General features: G+C 43.4%; 1 protein-coding gene across 2 annotated transcripts in view; it reads left to right on the top strand.

The window, feature by feature from the left end:
- The window catches only part of PLXNC1 (plexin C1), a 73,091-nt gene extending 54,094 nt beyond the window's left edge, over nt 1-18,997 (top strand). For both annotated transcript variants that reach the window (XM_072865342.1, XM_072865352.1), the window contains 10 exons: nt 2,021-2,198; nt 3,312-3,415; nt 7,661-7,715; nt 8,920-8,951; nt 9,042-9,149; nt 11,104-11,267; nt 11,710-11,857; nt 13,699-13,839; nt 13,929-14,003; nt 15,701-18,997. In XM_072865342.1, coding sequence (XP_072721443.1) covers nt 2,021-2,198; nt 3,312-3,415; nt 7,661-7,715; nt 8,920-8,951; nt 9,042-9,149; nt 11,104-11,267; nt 11,710-11,857; nt 13,699-13,839; nt 13,929-14,003; nt 15,701-15,805 — 1,110 coding nt within the window. In that variant the 3' untranslated portion in view covers nt 15,806-18,997. The remainder of the gene's footprint in view (nt 1-2,020; nt 2,199-3,311; nt 3,416-7,660; nt 7,716-8,919; nt 8,952-9,041; nt 9,150-11,103; nt 11,268-11,709; nt 11,858-13,698; nt 13,840-13,928; nt 14,004-15,700) is intronic.
- The last annotated feature ends 115 nt before the right edge of the window (nt 18,998-19,112 follow it).

The raw sequence follows: 19,112 nt of genomic DNA on the forward strand, positions 1-19,112 counted from the left end.
TCTTGACAGTCTGAAAGGAAGAGGAAATGAAGGAGAAGCAGGAACATGAATATTGCAGTGTAGGAATAATGTTAGGAGGAAAGGATCAACTAAAGGAAGGAATGCTTCCAAGGATGTAAAGACAAATCAACGTCAGTTAAAGCGTGAGTAGCTACTCCAGAAAGATCAGTTCGGACACTAAAAGAGACGAAGACTTTGATTAAATGAGTTTTCCAAAGACAAAATACAGTTAGTCCTTGTCCACATTTTTATCCTACAAGACCATGACCTCAGGGCAATCAAACTCAAGGACAGGGACTGCTGTCTGTTCAGTTGGTCTGTGGGCCTAACCAAGCATGACTCCCTCATTCCTGTGCCAATATATTTTTTTACTAATTTTCCGCATGAAATCCCAACCTGAGGCATGGCATCCAGTCTGCTGCTTCTGCAGGCACCATTCCCACATCTACTCCTCTTCCGTTCCGTCTGTCCTTTCCATGGACTCATTTTCCTCACAATTAAACATCTCGGGTGTCCTGATTAAGTTATACTCTGTTACTTCCGTTACATCCTCATCTTTGTTAAATCCTGATCTTCATAGTTTGCAACCCTGTTTTTAATACTCCTTTTGCTTCTGTAGAAACAGTAAAGTTAGTTTATATCTCATTGGACTACTTTTTTCACCACCAGTGTGTCGTAATTTCCACTCTTGCTGGGTAATAAAGCAGAAAATAGCATTCTACAACTATTAATAACTACCTGTTTTTCTAAGAAGAGAGAAAAGTTGTCCCTGCAGCAACCTGGACAGAAGTTCTTTCCTTCACATGACAGCAGGAAAAAAAAAATTTTTTAGTTGCTTCCTCTTTTAACGATCACTCCTTCACTGAGTCATACCTGCAGTCCTCTCATTTCAGTCAAAAGATATCTATTATACCAGAAATGTCCAACAGTCAGAACGGTTCGTGTTCATAGATTTTCCTCTGCCACTTGCAGTCAAGTGCTGGCACCTAAAACACTTGTTCTAATTCTGTCCCAAGACATGTCCAGCAGAATGTCTGTATCCGTGTAGCTGAACAGTGATTTCTCTGCAAGGAGCAGGCTGTGGCACTGGAAATGATTGCTATTGTTGCTCAGCACTAGCAATTCTGTGCTCATCCCTTTTTCCCCTGCCTTTTGGCAGTTGATCTGCCTGACATGACCAGAAATACGACCTGACTAAAAATGTTCCCTGGAGATGGTCACGCAGTCTCATTGGCACCTCCCTCTAGCCCATACGCACCTTGTGTGCAGCCCAGCAGATGAGTTGTGTCCCAGCTAAGAGTAGCTGTGAGCTAAAGGGCAGTGATGTTGTAACTGGACAGGTCATGTGGGTGTTTGACCTGGAGTAATAACTAATAGAACAAATTACACTTTTCTGTGCAGATCTGGACCACTTCAGGTTCTCTCTGCTGCAACATGCTTTCCCTTGCCACTGCTTCTGCAGTAGCCCTGTCTCTGCTGCCTCTAGAGACATGGCTGTGTGCAGACGGACACTGACATCTCCAGTGGAGGTGTATTTTTTTGTATGATATAAGGCACTCAGCATAATCTGCTGGTGTAAATACGCATTTTAACACTGCTTCCTATCCACTCAAAATCAATCATGCTTACCATGACGACTTACTTAGCAACCTTATCAGATCTCTAGTTGCTTACAGTTTTGCTTTTAAGGCATTCATTTTAAATGAAAGATCTGCTTTTTTAGAACATGCATTGTAATCTTTCCTGGTCTCTTGTCTTTTTTGGGTAATTCACTGAAATAGATTTGCACAAAAGCAGAATACAAAATACACTTTTGGAAATATATAGCTATATATCTTTGATTCTTCAGACACGAGGAATTCTAACTGCTTCATTGTGTAATTCCTTCAAATAATCTTTATTTGAAATAGCTTTAATAATAAACATGCTGAAAATCTTTCAGGTTTGCTGTCAGGAGTTTGTAGGTTTCCCATGCCAGGTGTTCCCTGTAAGTCAGAATAACATGTGTTTCTTTCCCCAGACAGTGAACATTATCTTTGAAAAAATCCCAGAAAATGAGAGTGGAGATGCCTGTCAAACTATCCAAGTTAATGTTCTTGACTGCGACACCATAGGCCAAGCCAAGGAGAAGAGCCTTCAGGCTTTCCTTAATAAGAATGGCTTTCTCTATGGTCTTCAGCTGGATGAAATTGGTCTTGGTAAGAGAGCATCACTGTGTTATATTTTCATGGAGTTCAATGATCTGTCCGTGGAGTTTTCTTGTTAGGAATTCCTACCTTTGGCTTTGATTTTTTTTAGCATTTAGGCAGAACATAGCTTTTGTAAGGAGTTTCTAGGGAAATACTAGATCATTTATGCTCCCAGTTAGAACATTGGAACTACATCTGCTTCGCTTCTGCAAGGACTTCAGCATGCAGTTAACAAACACATGTTATTTATTGAACATGTATAATTTATATGTTCCTTTTCTGGGTTAAGTAAGGTGGCCCGTCCACCTAAGTACAGCCGCTTGATAAATTTTGTCAGGGGGTAGGATGACACGTCATGATTACTAAGTACTTTAGTCCTTATCTACTATCCCTCCTACTGCCCTTCCTTCCAACAGGCCTATGTTTCCCTTGATCAGGAGAACCCACAAATATAGTTTATTTACAGTCAGATTAGGTTTATGTAATAGTTCACATGTGACTCTCAAAGATACGCACAATATCTACAGATGTAAATAAGGCCGTTCCAGCAGGTGAGTTGACCCACCTTTTCTTGTTGGGTTTTCAAGAGCCCAAGGTCAGATAAAAGCCTGCAGTTGCCACCATACCACTTCCCACGTGCTTCAATAGGAAATCTAACAAACTCTACATTGTTGGCATTTGTCACCTCCCAGACTTGCTCCCTAAGATGTTGATATTTCCTCACCTTCTGAGACACTATGTTGGCAAGTGATGATAATTTGCTTTCCTATCTGATGTTTATATCTACCACCGTCTGACCGCCCTTCGCGAATACCATGGCAAGTGTTGTACAGCTCATTTTAGTGCTCATTTTAGCACCTCCAAAAACTCTGCCTTGACCAACACAAAGTGAAGCACCAATAGCCTACAGTAAAGGAAGCCACCCAGACTGTCACCCCAGAAAAGGAATCTGTAGTGTAAGAGTGCGAAACCACTCTTGTGACCTAGCACAAGGACAGAGAGAAACAGCTCAGTTGGGAGCCACTGGTCCAAAAATAATGAGGAGGTGTTTTGCTTTACAAACATCTGCACAGTGAGAATACCATTGGGATGTAATTGTTTTCTGTTGCTGTCATATTGCAGAACTTGTGTCTGAGGAGCAGCAAAGAGAATTGTTAGATATTGATGGTTCCTCAGAGGTGATGGAGGATGGGATAAGGAAGCTAAATACCATCGGTCATTACGAGGTAAGCACGGAAGCCATACCAATGAATCGAGAAGCAGTTTCTCCCCAACTCCCAAATGCTGTCTACACAGAAGTATCTTGATGGATCAAAATCTTGAAGAGATAGCTGAGCATCATCAACAGAAGGAAAGAAATGTGTGACAGACAACTTTCTTGCCAATGAGTCATATGTTTTCTGTTACTTTTCAGAGGTTTGCTTGTTGCAGGGTTGCTTGGTTCAAGCATACCAGGTAAACTGTTACTTCTGTTGAGCATTTCAGTTAAAACAGCATCTGATTTCCAGCAATGTACATTGCCTTGAGTCTTTTCTAGTCTCTGCTGCTGAGTTTTTGTTGCACCATGAGCAATTGTTTACCTCTTCCCACCTCATATTTTGATTATCTGAACAGACGGTAAGTGATACTTGTGAAAGCTCATTGAGAGTCAGAATAAAAAGAGCCAGACTGATGAGTTTGCTCGCTCTTAAGACCTCCTGTGTCAGTCTCCTTCCTTTTTTCTCTCTGTTTCTGCTTCCATCTACTGTCGCCACTTGTACCATAAGTTTTCCCCTCTGGTTCCAATTGCACCTGTAAACCAGTCATTTTCAATGATGCAATAACCTGTCCATCATTGCAACAACACACAAGGCTGCAACTGGTGGCAGAGCCCTTCTGGGTGTAGCACATTGCAAAAGCATAGCAAGCAGTGTTGCCTGTCTAAGGAGTTTCCACTGACACTAGTCAAAATAGAGGGTGAGAGGCTGGGGTAAAATGTGCAACAGATGATTGGCCTCAGGTGATACGGTAGCTCACATTTGGATGCTTACAGATAGATTTTGGAAATGAGGTTAGTATGCTGAGTGCTTTTAGTGAGCTTTCTTCATACCTTGTTGAATTTGAAAGTCTGGCTCTTGACATGATAATCAATGTTTATTTATTTGGAAGTTTTGCTGTGAGTGTAGGTCTGTGCCATGCAATGCAGTATGGTGCTGAGAAAGTTGAATCCAGCCCTGAACACGTTGCTGTCTGCATGAGCAAATACAGTGCCATGCACAGAGAGGAACAAGGACTCCTAGCAGGACTGTTTGTAGCTTGGGCGCAGCACAAGGCTGCACAGATCTGGAGCGAGCTCATTTGGAGTCACTTTACAGGTTTCTGTAGGCATTTGTTGCTCTCCTTACCTCCTGGGGAGGCAGCAGTGAACCCAGATGTCCTAAGTCACCATCCAGTGTCTTAAATACAGCTTTTCCTGTGCCTCTCTTGAATCTTGTCTATAGATTAACGTGGGACTTTCTCCACTCCACTTGTAAAGATTTTGTACAAATTAGGACATGGTAGCATTGCAGTCAGAGTCTGTGCAGCAAAGGTCAATGTAGATTTGAATATGATTAGGTATTTGAACTTCTGTCTAATCTGATAGTACCCGCCCTCTCTACTGCAGGCAGCTATTGCAAGTGCTCCCTAATTTTACCTGGCAGCTTTTCTGCACTTCTTGAGCATATGGTATGCCGTGGCTCATGGGTGCCATACCTCATGGCAAATGAGCCTGCTCCAGTTGGTCACTGTCATCCCTGGGCATCTTTGTCCCAGCCCTTGTTTTCGTCTGTGGTTTCTGCAGGCAGATGCAAGTTAGGTTGGAGGTTCAGTTGTTTTTGCAAAGCTGTAACTACACTAATTATAGCTCAGCAGCTGCCTTATGGAAATTGTGCTGGGTATCTGTTAGATATTTTAGTTCACTTTTTCTGACACTGACAAAATAATGTACATTTTAGGCAGAAGCTTAGTGGCATTTTAGGTAGTGGCTTAGTGGCATGTATCAGCCATTAGCATATCTAGTTTATTTTCTTGTATGCATATTAATGCAAAAAGGAATGTAAAGGTGTCTAGTTAGCAAGAAAAGGGAACATTGCATACACAGTGTGAGGGTAGTCACATTGCCTGAGGAATTCCAACTTACATTTCAACAGTGCCTAGAGTTTTGTGGCAAGCCTGGATTTTGTTTGTTTGTTTGTTTGTTTGCCAGCCTTAAATGCTAGAAAATAACAGATTTTTGAAACTGGGAAGTACCGTCAAATCTTTTTAAGATACTGGAGCATGAGGGTTGTGTTTTAAAGGTCTTGGAATCACCAACCACTGTTGAAAAAGCAGACTTAGTCTCTACACTGATTTTTAAAATGTGCAAGTAGGGGATGTTTGCATTTTTTTGTGGTGTTTCTGAAGGGAGAAAAATCCACTGTACTCTTATTAGACTTTCATGTGTCTCTGACTTGTGTGCTCCTTGTGCTCTAATTTTTTAGTAGGGTTATTATGTGATTATTTATGACGTCTGCACTATTGTTTGCATGAGAATAACCACGAGCCTTGACAAGAAAGTTCCTGATTATCATGATGTACTATTGTCCACACAAGAAGAGAGCTAGAGAACCGCTTTCAGATCTGCTGTCCAGTCACAGATCTCAAATTTCTCAACCTGTAGCAGCATTGCACGTTCCAGGAGCAGGCACAGCCCCAGAGAGTGAATCTGAATGTGTGATCTGAATGTGTGATCAGAACTGGATTATAGGGAGGACAGGAGGCCTGGAGAACAAGGAAGAGGCATAGAGCCACACTAGTACATCTTCTGTTTTGCAAAGTATCTGTATTCTGTGTTGTGTGGATCTGAACAGATCTCCCCTCTCCCTGTTTGTCCCCCTCAGTAATGCACCTGACAAAGTAAGGATGTTTTGAGGTGCCCATGGGAGCAGCCCACCATGAAAAGTGATTTAGGCAGCAGGACCCAAAAAGAAGGGCTTTTTTTTTTTTATCTGAAAGAAACAGCAAGTATGGCCAGTGTAGTAATGATAAAGAAGGGAAAGCACATTCCACTCAGCATTTGTCTCAGAAATAAAACCCGAAGTGGGGGCTTGGATCATGGCTGCACTGCACCAACGCCTCTGGTTCCTGGAAGGAAGCACGGTTCTCCGTCCGAGCTCTGCCTGTCTCCCTGAGGACAGGAGCCAACACATTTCAGCATTGAGCTGCTCTCCTGCTTCTTGGAGAGAGAGTGGAGGCAGTGTATTGCCCACGCTGCTCTGGGAGGGAGTAAGCTGCTGGGTAGCCCTGTTCCTGTTTGCCTATCTTCAGGGTCAAGTAGGAGGACTCTCAGGGTGTTTGTGTCACCTCACAAGCTAGCCTTAGAGCATACTCCCACTTGTAGTGTGGTTTTGAAGTGCTCTGTGTTATCTGAAAGAGCTCTGAAACACTGTATGATAAATGGAAACCCTGCAAAAAATCATACTTATAGAATAGATTGCACTTACTTTCGAGGAGCAAGTGTAAGTGCAGATTTCTTTGGCGCAAGACACAGCTTTTGATAGAGTATCTTAATGTTTAAACTGGTTTCTCAGACCAGGCTGGCTGCCAAGGTTTAAAAAACACTTAAATTATTTTGGCAGAGATCCCTCCCTAGAACTGGCCAGTTGTTTTTGTAATTATAGAGGGAAGTACACTAGCACTTGGCAAGACCCAACATTTGACAGCAGAGCAGTGGTGTAGTTCTCAGTGGGAGCCGTTTTTGAGTTACTCTTTGACAATAAAAGCATGACTTGCCAGTTTCTGTTAAAGATACTAGTTACCATCCTGGCAGCACTATAAATTCAGGGAAGGAGGGGGGGAAGATTTTTCCTAGAGATCCCAAGGTAGCTAGATATGGATCTTGACCTTATGGTCCACGGACCATAAATATTTTGCTCAGTTTGAAAATAGTTCTTGGGAGCACCAGGCTAGATCCTCAACATGGCCCCTCCATAGGGCATGGTGGGAATGGACTGAGCTGGAAGAAAGGGGGCCAGAAGAGAAATCATCCCTGTGTTCCCATCCCTGCCTTACCTTCCCGTAAGATCCTATTGCACTGGAGCCGGAGAATTCGACCTGGGCAATCTGTAGAAAGATGGGTGCAAGAAGCAGCACAAAGCAGTACATGAAAACGAAAATGTCCAAATAGGGGCTGAACCAGAAAAATCAAAGAAAGGGAAAGGTCTTAAAGGCCGGTTTGTTGGATGAGCTGCCTTCCCACCTTTCCAGGTAGGGCTAACAAACTGCAGCTGCTGGCCGTGCCTGAAAGCCCAGCCCTGGCTGCCTGCTGAGAGCCATGCACACCATGGTGAGAACGAAGCGGGCTGGCACACTCCTGCACTGCCACAGACTTAAGGACAGAGGAAATGAAACTGAGGGTTTCATGAATTCTAGGCACTTTTGTTTCAGCATGGTATCTTTGCTTTTGCTTTCAGATTTCAAATGGAGCAACCATAAAAGTCTTTAAAAAGAAGGCAAATACCCGATCAGGTAACAAAGGAACTGCAACCTATTTAATCTTTTGTGGAGAAGATTACAAAATGGGCTGGGAATGCAGAGAGCTGAGCTATGGCAGGTTGTATCTTGGTCAATAGGAGGTCAGAAAAATTGGCACTTTGATATAGCTGAGCCAAATGAATAGCCATGTTACCCTGGCTCTGGGCCTCTGGCAGGCACAGTAGGCCTAGGAGGAGGGAAGAAGGCAAAGGAAAGAAGGACAGAAGGACTTACAGTCCTCGGCAAATGAATGCTTAAAGATACAGACTCACAGGCAGGAAAGCAGGGTAGGGAACCCCGGGTGACACAAAGTGCTGACTGATGAGACCAACACAGGGAACATGCCCTGCTCCGGTGCCCGGCGTTGTGCATCACGGACATAGTGGTGCACTGTTCAGAGACAGGCATATCAAAAAACCTGCAGTTTTGGAATTTTCCTTATTCTCTTGACTGTGTTTCTGAAAGCTTTGGCTTGGCTGTCTCAACAGCAGGTCAGGAGTTAAAGGATACTGTCCTGGTTTCAGCTGGGATAGTGAATGGCTGTGTGGTGTTTAGCTGCCTGCCCGGTTAAACCACAACAGGTGCTTACAAGGGGTCAGTTCATCTCACCTACCCCTGTGATGCAGGTTGCTCCAGCCCAGCTGGTGGCTCAGGGGAGGTGGACTTTCTGTAGCCCCTGGGGAGAAACGGACACTCCTAGCGTGTGATTCACCTCACCGTCAAAGTGGACATCTAAAGTTAGGAGAGATGTGTCCCTGAGGTGCCAGTCACTGGGGTGGCATTGTTCTCTCCCTCAGCAAGAACAGGGTTGTCTGTTCTCAGCCGTTGCTTTCAAGCCTGACCTCAGCCCGCCTGCACTGAGTACTCTTAGAGACTAAACCAGTGCAATCATCTCATCTGCTGTCTGTGGTCCTCCTTTCAGAGGAGCTGTGATTTGCTGCCACCTTACCCCTGCAGCAGATGATGGTGCCCTAGCTTAGTGGTCTGAGCTACAGGTTGGCACTGGGGAGGTGAGCCAGGACCTGTGCATTTCTCAGAGGCTACCCCCACGCTGCAGGCAGGAAAGCAGGATGCTGAGCCTGCTTGCTCAGCATCCTGGCATGCACCCTGCTGCACAGCCCAGAGCCCAGCAGAATTCACAAGCTTGTAGCTGTGTGTTTCATTAATGCCTGTTTGCTCTCTGCTTTCTGTTGTTTAGATGTGGACTACTCGGATGAACACTGTCATTTGGTGAGTTCAGTCATTACACTGTTAAGTGGCGGATTTAATACCGAGCTGTATTTGTGTATCTGTGTAATCTCTCTAATCTCTTCACAACAGATTTTACCAGACTCCGAAGCAAACAAAGATGTGAAAGGAGCAGGTCACAAAGGAAAGCAAAAATTCAAAGTGAAAGAAATGTATCTGACAAAGCTTCTGTCAACCAAGGTAAACTGTAAAGGCCTTATTTTGGGGGATGGCTGATGTTAGGCTTGGCTAGTTTGGCACAACAGAAATAGAAATTAAAGCAGAAATTATGCAGACTTCCTGCATGTATTTCTAATGTAAATAAAAAGGTAGCCTATAAAAATCACTGTGCTATGGATTATGACCATTTGCAAAGACGGACACATTTCAGGTTTTCTAATGCTAGAGTTCTAAAATTGTCTATTACTCCTACTCTCTATCTTTCCTACTCCTACTTTCTCAGGTTAAAGAAAAAAGGTAGGTATTGAGCTTACAGAAAGTGAGTGTTGCCACTGAGTCCCATAGAGCGAGAACCATCTCTTCTGGAGAGACAGCTTTCAGTCAACAATCTCCTTACTCTCTACTAGAGTTTGCCCAACTTAGAGACAACAGCCAAGGCCTGAGTTTCACAAAATACTGCCCATGAAATTCAATAATCTTTTAGGGTCTCAAATTAAGCATCCAAAATAACTAGATTAATTTTAAAAACAAGGTCCTTAGGATTTATAATACTATTACCTAATTTATACAATGCGCATTCCTTAGGAATAAGCCCTGCTCACTCCCTCTGGTAATGGCATCTTGTTTCTGACTTACTCAAAAGGGTTATAAAACTCTTTGCAACAGCATATTACTTAAAATATTAATCAGTGCACAACACTGAGAGCTGTGCGATACAAGAGGCCTGAAGGGATTATGGCCTTCCTGCATTTAAAAATTTATCCATCATTATTTAATCAGATTGTTGATAGCATCTGAAGTAATTTGGGACACTACCCAAAGTGAGAGTAAAGACTGGTCATTTCTCATTAGCTGTGGAAACTAACACAAGCCCTTAGGAATTGCTGGAGTAAACCAGTAATATCTTGGGGTGGAAGACTGAAGTACAAAACAAAAGATCAGGCTCTTAAGAAACAGTCCTTTTCAAGGGCTTTAAATTAATAATCTCTTTCTCTAAAGTACGATAGTGCACTGAACAACATTGCTGTGATATCCTTCACTGTGAAATTCCACCTGTGATATGCCGTGCACTAAAGGAAGTTGCATTGAACCATCTCTCTCTCTCGCTCTCTTTCTCTCACCCATACCCACACAGACACAACTGCAGAGTTTGCCACATGAAATGAACAGGCCAGTAGTGCATCAAGGCCCTGAGATGCGCTTAAACCCTTCTTGTTGAGAGAAGATTGGGCTGAACTGAGCTTCAGAACAGATGTGAAGAAAAAAAGCACAAAACAGTGTTTTCCTTTGTTTGCCTCTATTTATGAATACTCTGTGATGATGTCAGTGAGTCCGTCAGCAACCAAGCCCTTGCTTTTGTGAGCCAAATAGCTTCACTTCTGGATCAGAAATACTCAGTTTTCACTTCTTCTCTCTAATACTAGTGTCTTCGTATGCCACCCAAAGCTGTTATCCTAGAATTAGATCAAGTGCCACAGTCGCTTGGCTGTGAAGTGTTGATGAGCACATGTGTTCAACATGTGTCGCAGATGGCACCATGAAGACCAGTGCCCTAGAAAAGTCGTTAAACTCCTTTTGCTCACCTCCCTCTTACTTCCAGTCACAAGTTCCAAATGCCTTTAAGCAACAGTGCCAGCAGTATCTGAAGAGTTGTTGTTGTCTTTGTTCAGGAAATTCAACGAGTGATTCCTTCCACCTACAATTTATCACAAAGTTCACCACAATTCTCCTATCGGTAAAGTGGTAAGACATGTGACATTTGAAAGCAGCTCATTATGGTGAAAGCAGCTCATTATGGTGTATCTGTAGTTTCATTTTTATTATTGACTGTCTTGTTTGCCCATAACCTATGGCCTAGATGTTTGCCACAAGCGTATTGTAGTTTCTATGTGTGGTTGCCTTGGGGCACGCTCAGCTCTCTGAGACAAGAAATCCTATTCTTTTCTTGTGTGATAATAATTTTCTTACTTTTCAGGTTGCAATTCATTCAGTTGTTGAAAAACTCTTCAGGAGCATTTGGAGTTTACCCAACAATAAAGCACCTGTTGCCATCAAGTACTTTTTTGACTTTCTGGATGCCCAGGCTGAGAGCAAAAAAATTACTGACCCTGATGTGGTCCATATATGGAAAACCAACAGGTATGCCCATATGATACACGCAGGAGTGCGTGCACTCTCTGAAAGTGTAGTTGCAAAGATGGAACAGGTCACCTGTGACCAGAAGAAGAAGATTTTGGCATGTTTGGGTGAAGATGTGTTTTGGCTTTGTGGATCCCAGTAATTTTAGTATATTGATTGGATACCGATACAAATCACCGTAGCTTCCAGGACGTCGAAGTCTGCGTACTGACTTCACACTCAGAAAGAAGTATCTGCAGGTTGAGAGCATTATTTGAAGATGGAAGGGTGACTGATTGATGTGTTTCCTCTGTAGCCTTTCTTCCCTGATCCCTTTTAACATGAATAAGCAGCCCAGAAATGTGCTGCTTTCCGTGAGTGCAGTGCAATTAAACTACCATTTTAAAGCAGGTGTGCTACCTGAATGGTTGATTTTAAAAATGCTTGTTCTTTCTCTGTCTAGTCTTCCTCTTCGCTTCTGGGTGAACATACTGAAGAATCCCCAATTTGTCTTTGATATTAAGAAGACTTCACATATAGATGGCTGTTTGTCTGTAATCGCACAAGCTTTCATGGATGCCTTTTCTCTAGCAGAACAGACACTGGGGAAGGTAATGCTGCCCTTCCAGTCTTTTGCTAATTTCTCAACCAATGTCTTTTTCAACTGTATAATGATTTAGGGGATGAAGTCCTGGATCTGCTGACACTGGGGGAAAAACTGTCAGTGGCCTAATTAAGCTGGGTTTCCATTCCTTGTTGCTCTGTCTCACAAGGCTTTGAAGAATTCACTGGAGTAGACGATACAGCTACTAGAATGCTGTATTTATAGTTAACTGCTGCTTGTCTTCTCTGCAGTTAGTTTCTGCATGGCGTGTTTATAAAATATGTGGAAGAGGGTGGAAATTGTAAGATTTTAATGAAGTTTTAAAGAATTTTTAAACAAAGGTCTTAGAAGTATTAACATTATTTGATAAGTAGTCCAAATGTTGTCTGCCACACACCAATGTGCAGAAAACGCATATAGTAAGCTACTGGGAGCTGTAAGAATACTTGAAAGAGCTCTGAAGTTTGAAACAGTTCCTTTCACATGTTTTAGCTGCTCCCTTTTTATATGCAAAATTATTTGCTGGAGTAACAAGTCCAGAAATCTTACATTCAAAAGCTCTTTAGTACAGTGTCCAGAACTCTGGGGATCAGAATTACTTCATTTTTCCTGAGGATATTTTCCTTTTCTTTGGACCAAAGCGGGAAGCATTTGTTCAGGCTCGTACTACCAAGAAAAACAGGCTAGAGATTTTTTAGCCTAAAAAAATTTATATAAAAATGGACTGATTTCCTGTGTGATCTGAACCAACTGCTCATCTGTTACAGGTAAATAACAAATAACATGCTTATTCAGCTTATTTTAGGAGCGAAGTATCATGAATTAAAACTTACTTGATGGAAAAACTGCAAATGAGCACGGTCTGTTAGGTTTCTATGCTTGACATCCATTGTGAAGTACTGTTGATACAACAGCTCCCATTAGCTATTTGAAAAGGGATGCTGAAACCTGCTTTGCAATGCAGTAAACATCTTGTGGCCTTTTAGTACTAAAATGTATTTACTTTCATGATTTTTAGCCTTTTATCTTAAAACATTCTTTAGCCACTTAGAAAACAAACATTTAAATAATTTCATCACACAGTGAAAACAGTAGTGACAAGATATCACATGGTTGCATCATTTATTCACCAGAATTTAAACTAGAGCAGTGGCAGGAAACTACCAGCCCCCACTTTTACATTCTGAAAACATAGTTTCCAGGTGGGGCTTCGGCTCCTGCCACAAACACCAGCATTTATTTCCTCGGATGAGCCTAAAGCTGCCTGGTAGGTCAGTGCTGACCTGGGTTGTTGAAGCCCTGGGGAAAAAAATAAAACCCTTTGGCTGTGCATGCCTGGCAGTCAGCTCTCCATGCTCTCGAACCCCTGAGCAAAAGGAGTAGTAGGGACCAGAGAGTCTTAGGGGAACCTCTGCCAGGAAAGGACCTAGCAAGGCTCTGTGGCATGTTACCCTAGGGGAACTTTCCACAGCACTGCTGTATGCTGTATGTAAATAGGGTATCAGCCTCAAGCCCTTTGGTTCAGCTTTCACAATCTTTCAGGTCTGGGGAGCGGTGAGGAGGAAGTAAGAAAGAAAAGTATGTCTAAGGGACAAATGTTCATCACTCCTGATGCCAGTAGAAATAATTATACGGCAACTGTCATGAAACACAATGCACTATTACTGAGGTCCTGCATCTGTTCTTCATCTTTATTTCATAACCTTGATTCCTTGCATGTAACTACTGCAAAGAGAAATGAGTCACAGAGAGAACAGACACAATTAGATGCAATTAACTATGTGGAGGTGGAACCTTAGGAAATCTGTGCCGTGAAAATTGACAAGGCTTCAAATATTTTCTTTTAAGGAAGCACCAACAAATAAACTTCTCTATGCTAAGGACATTCCACTCTACAAGAAGGAGGTGAAAGCTTACTATAAAGCCATCAGGGATCTGCCTCCATTGACCACTTCAGAGGTTGAAGAATTTCTAACTCAGGAATCTAAGGTATGGTTGAGAAGCCGCAACTTCATTTGCTTTCATGTTAAGTTTGTTAAAAAGGAGAACTATCTGACCGGAACTGTTTTCTGTTTTAGAAACATGAAAATGAATTTAATGAGAAAGTGGCCTTGATTGAAATCTACAAATACATAGTGAAATACCATGACGAGGTAAGCACGTCTGCTATTCCTGCTTAACCCTTAATGTTGACTTGCTACCTCAGGCTTGAAAGTTGGGCTTGACAAAGTAACCAAGGGCTGGCCCGGTGTGTGACTTACTGGGTGCCACTCCAGGGACAGCCCCTCAGTGATGCAGCCGAGGCTGCTCCTCCCGCGGAGCTGCGTGGGGCCAGAGCAGTGCAGCCCCCAGGGCTGGAGCCCCCACCTCTCGGAGGGGTCACAGGCCAAAGGTTTGTAAATGCACCTTTACTGGCTCCACGGTATTTCACAGAGACAGTAGCAATAAAATTCTCCCTGCAGTTTTGAGACAGTTCCTATATTGTCTAGACTTCTGGTTTTACTGTGTTTGCAGAGTACCTGCTAATGCCTGTCACAACTCCTGTGCATGCACTCAATTTCCCTGGAGATTCAGAAATCAGATTAGCCTGTAGCACCAGGGATCTCGATTTAACCATCACTACAAACACTTCAGCGGAGCACACTCAGCCTTACAGCAAGAGGTGTCTGCTCCTTTCCCATCATAGCCCTCTCATGCTCTGCTCTAATAGTCTTTCTCTTAAAGAAAAGAAGCTGTAGCTTCCAGTCCCTGCTATTGCTAACAAAAGAAATCTTTTCTCAACTGAAAGCACTTAGTCGCAGGCTACCTCTAAGCTGCTTTGTAAGAAAATCCCTGCCCTCCGCTTTGCGTGATAGGAGTCTCCACTCCATTTTGCTCAGCATCCTTAACAGAGGCTGTGTGTGCCTGCGCAGGGACGCAGCTAGGAGCCAGCTGGGTGTGTTGCCTGAAGGCCTCGTTACCACTTCCAGCAGGTTGTCTGGGTCTCCCAGCAACCAGACCTTTCTTTCTCTTTCATCCCCAGCAGCACAGCATCAGCGCTTGCTGTAATCATCCAGCTCTCAGTCACCTGTTAGCTAGCTTACCACTTCTGATCTCTTAACGTCTCAGATTATCTGGGTTCGGCATCAAATCTTTGCCTCTTAAAAGAAGCTTGGGATGATGCTCAGAATGGCACTACACTTTATTAAGCATATTAAAATTGTTGACACAGGAGACTTCAGAATACTTTTCTAATCTTAGTGCCCATTTTTGCGTTTTTGAAGCTAGAACTGGCTAAACTTACCCCATCCTTGGAAGGAAACCCTCCCTCTGCTCTCCCCTGTCTAGCTTTTGACTGGGAGCAGCTAAACCTCATTCATTGTTTGCTGAGACCTCAGTCGCTTTGTAGAGTTGCCAGCAGAGTTTTCAGACAGCAGCAGTGCTCCTTCCTATCACCTGGGCCGGTGCCAAGTCGGCCAGTTAGAGGAAGAGAGGCAGTTTTATTGCCCTCAGTTTATAGGGCAGAGGAAGAGAAATAAAATACCATTTGCAAAGCTGCTCTAGGGTAAAACTGGAGCACTGGCCTTGCCTCACACTTCAAGAGATGAACATGTGTTGGATTTGTTTTGGTTTTTTTGCTTGGCTCTGTCATTCTTTTGTGGAAGTGTTGCAAATCCTGTAATCGTAATGACTTGAAAGGAAAACTACCAAAATAAAGTGTTAAAGTCAGAAAAGAATGTTTACATATAGGCAGGCATTCAGATGGATTTTTCTGCCAGTATTTGTTGGAATGCAGAAAAGCAGGCTTTAAAAAACAGCAAGTAAAATAAGCACTAAAAAAATGATTCTCTTTTTTGCTAATTGTTAACAGATTGTCAGCAAACTCGAGCGAGAACGGGGGTTTGAAGAAGTCCAGAAACAGCTCCAGCAAGTAAAAGCCTTATTTGATGAAAAGAAAAAATGCAAATGGCTTTGAGCAGAGCACTGACTCACAGCATCACTGTGGGGGATTTTAAATAAGCGCTACTGCTCCCAAAACTGTTTTGACTGACTATATGTACAGGGTTTGAAACATTTGGACATTCTTCTCCACTCTGACCATTCCAAGTAATATCTTCGTTTGGGAATGAAGTACGGGCAGGGGTAGATATTCAAATGTGGGCATGTGAAAGTGAAAGTGAGTCTAGCGTTGGCAGGGCCAGCATTTTTAGGTACTTGAACACATGTACCTTTTGGTTCAAAAACACTGCCTAAGTAAGCTTTCCGCTTACTTAAAAACAAGCTTGCAGGAGATGCGCAAAACACACTGCAAGTTCAGAGTTGCCCGTGTGACCTTGTAAGTTGCTTAGCTCTTTTTCTAAGAGAGAAAGCTGGTGTTTCGCCACATCCTTTCAGCAGCCTTGGCAAACTGTGAGGATGAGCTCCGGCTTCAGAGTACCTTCCTTCCAGACAAATGTACACTGGTTCCTGTTGGAAAAAAACAGCACCAAAGTGACACTTAGGACAAGTGTGTTTAGCAGAAAAAGTGGGTCTGAGGTTTGAAGTCCAAACGCCACTTGGCAGGACTTCTCTTCCTTAGGTTAGAAATTCCACATGCAAAACGAGGCCAACCACTGAGTGGGGGGCGGGGGGAGGCTTTTGGAGAAAGGCGCTAGACCGGCATCAGTCTGTGTTTACATTTCTACCTTTCCACCCTTAAATAAGCTGTGAAACACTTGTGAGCAGCTTCACACGTGAAACCTCCGTGCAGCTGCACTGCATCGGAACACCGTTGTGATTTGATGAAGCAGCTGATGATGGCTGCGCTTTGGTGCGCAAACCTGTACTCAGGTGCACGATCGGCTCGGCCCATGCATCAGTGCTGACAGTCCAGGCCAGTCTTGCCGTCCCTGTACAAGGGCCTCACAAATCTAAAGCCAGCATATTTTTTTTCAGGTTGTCCACACAAAGGCTTTCTCAAAAGAGGGTTAGTTTAATAACATGTAAGAACAGGAGGGCTGGTGTAATCTCTGACTCTGTATGAGAAACTGTTTGATATAAACATGATAGGATTGCAGGGGGAGGTAACTGCCTTAGTCCTGCTGGGGTGTTTTTTGAGGCTTGGCCATTTTCAAAGGAGGGGATTCATTACATTTGCATTGGTGGCTAAAATTAGCCCAGCTGGAAAGCAGGTGCGTGGCCATGCTGCTGAGATGAGGCTGGTGCAGTGGCTACTGTGCAAAGCCACGGAGGAGCAGCCGTGGCTCTCGCTCTGCTACCACACCAGCACACTCCTACCCTCCACTACAGAGCTGAAATCTTTTGTTGCCGTGGTCTCTGCTTCAGTCACACGGAGGCACTTAGGCTGCAGCCTGCCCTTAGCTTTGAGATAAGGCACTGATGAGACGGAGCTGCATTTCCACACGTTTCCAGAGGGTCCCATCACTGGGGGCGAGTGGCTTAGTGCAGTGGCCCACAGGAGAGGGAAGAGCTGTCCCCCTGCCTTGGCAGCGGCGAGGGTGCCACAAGCTGCAAGCGGCACAGATGGCCCAGGTTTGGTATAGAAAGCCTGTGCTGGGGCTGTGACCAGCCAGAGACGCCTACGCAGGGCTCCCAGGCAGCGGAGCGCTACAAACATTTATTAGTGTGCACTGCTGCGTTGGAGGAGCCCAGAGGCTGCAGTACAACAATACTAAAGCTGGCTGGTTTGGTTGCAATGGCTACCAGAAGCTGGTACCAGGTGCAATCCCACGGCACACAGCTGGCAGCGCCGGCGAACGCTAACCACGCTTTGGCAGAAGCAAGGCCGCCTGTTAACGTGGGAAAAAGCAAAGATGAAAACACGTTGCCTACTGGTCTGCCCCCTCCCTACAATGTGATTGCACAAATTGTACCTCTTGCATATCAGTGAGGGCAGCCACCAACCCATACTGTGATGGCTTTTTTTGTTTTTCATTCAAGTCTTACACTTGCTATTAAGTTTACACTTTATACTTGATGGAATGTATGGCTTTGTTCAGGAAACTGCACTACAACGTTGCAGTACTTTCAGCAGTTCTCTTCTCTGCCTGGCACAATATATTGCGGTAAGTTTAATTTTAATTGGAAAAAACCCACCCCGACCCTAACCTGTCTTGCCCTCTGTCCTAAAGGAGTGGACTGTGGCTTGAGTAGCACTTGAGCTTAGAACACCTGTACTTAAGGGCTTGATTTTTATCATTCTTAACCTAACCTTTTAAAGCAGCATCAAATGAATAAAAAAAGCACAGTAATTAATATTAAAGGAGAGGCAGGAGCAGCTTACTCCTTCCAGTTAGACAGATGTCTCAGCAGTTCCGTTCCACTTCAGGTGTTTGCTGGCAGTGCATTTGAATGAACTGTGATAGTTTTGTTCAACAGTAACCTTCTGTACAGGCAGAAAAAAAAAAAACAAACCCAACCCCAACATTTTTGCTTGAAAAGCTGTAAAATATAATCTGTTTGCGTGGGTCTGATCCTGTGAACTTCACTAGATGTGTTTATATGATGAGGAAAGGAAAATCAGTCCTATTCTGTATTTGTACTACTGCTTGTTTGCTACAATAGCTTTAATGATTTCTAGAGATTAAGTATGTGTTGAAGCAGGCCCCGTAGCTTTCGCCTACAGCCTGGAATAGGATTATTGCCTTTTATTCAAGCCTCCTAAACAGCGTCACTCTGTTAGTAAACCATTTAAAGTCATGCTGGGACTTTGTAACCCATCAAGTGGATCTCACGAAGTGATGTGAAGTATAATGAAGTGATTGTGGCTCTTTTGGTAGGTTTGGGTCAGCACACAAAACATTGGCACACCTTCTGTATCTGCAATTCACCGTTACTGTTACACGGACAAAAAGAACCACCTCTGACTAAAGCTGTATTATGGCAACCCAACAATTATAACCGCATTCTCTGAAATGAAAGCAAACTTCTCTTTAACTTATTTTCACATGTTTACAGGCAAACTGCTATGGCAAACAGCATATTTTCTAACACTAGCTTACAGAGCATTATTTTGCAGTCATCTAGTTTAAAGTCAAATCTTACTAATGTGTAAAGTAATTCCTGTTGTACAGAAGTTAACCTGTTGTTTAAAATGAATGGTTTAAAAAAAGTGCAAATGACAAATACATGTTGGTGTTTGTATGGGTTTATCTAGAATAAAATGCATTTGGAGGTTATTTTGATTAACTTGTGTACTTTAAAATGGTTACAAGCAAGCACGCACAGCTTGTAGCAACGCCAAGGTCATGCAAGGAAGGGGGTGTAAGACACTGACTGGGGCC

Source organism: Ciconia boyciana, chromosome 1, assembly GCF_034638445.1.
Source record: "Ciconia boyciana chromosome 1, ASM3463844v1, whole genome shotgun sequence".
Taxonomy (NCBI): Eukaryota; Metazoa; Chordata; class Aves; order Ciconiiformes; family Ciconiidae; genus Ciconia; species Ciconia boyciana.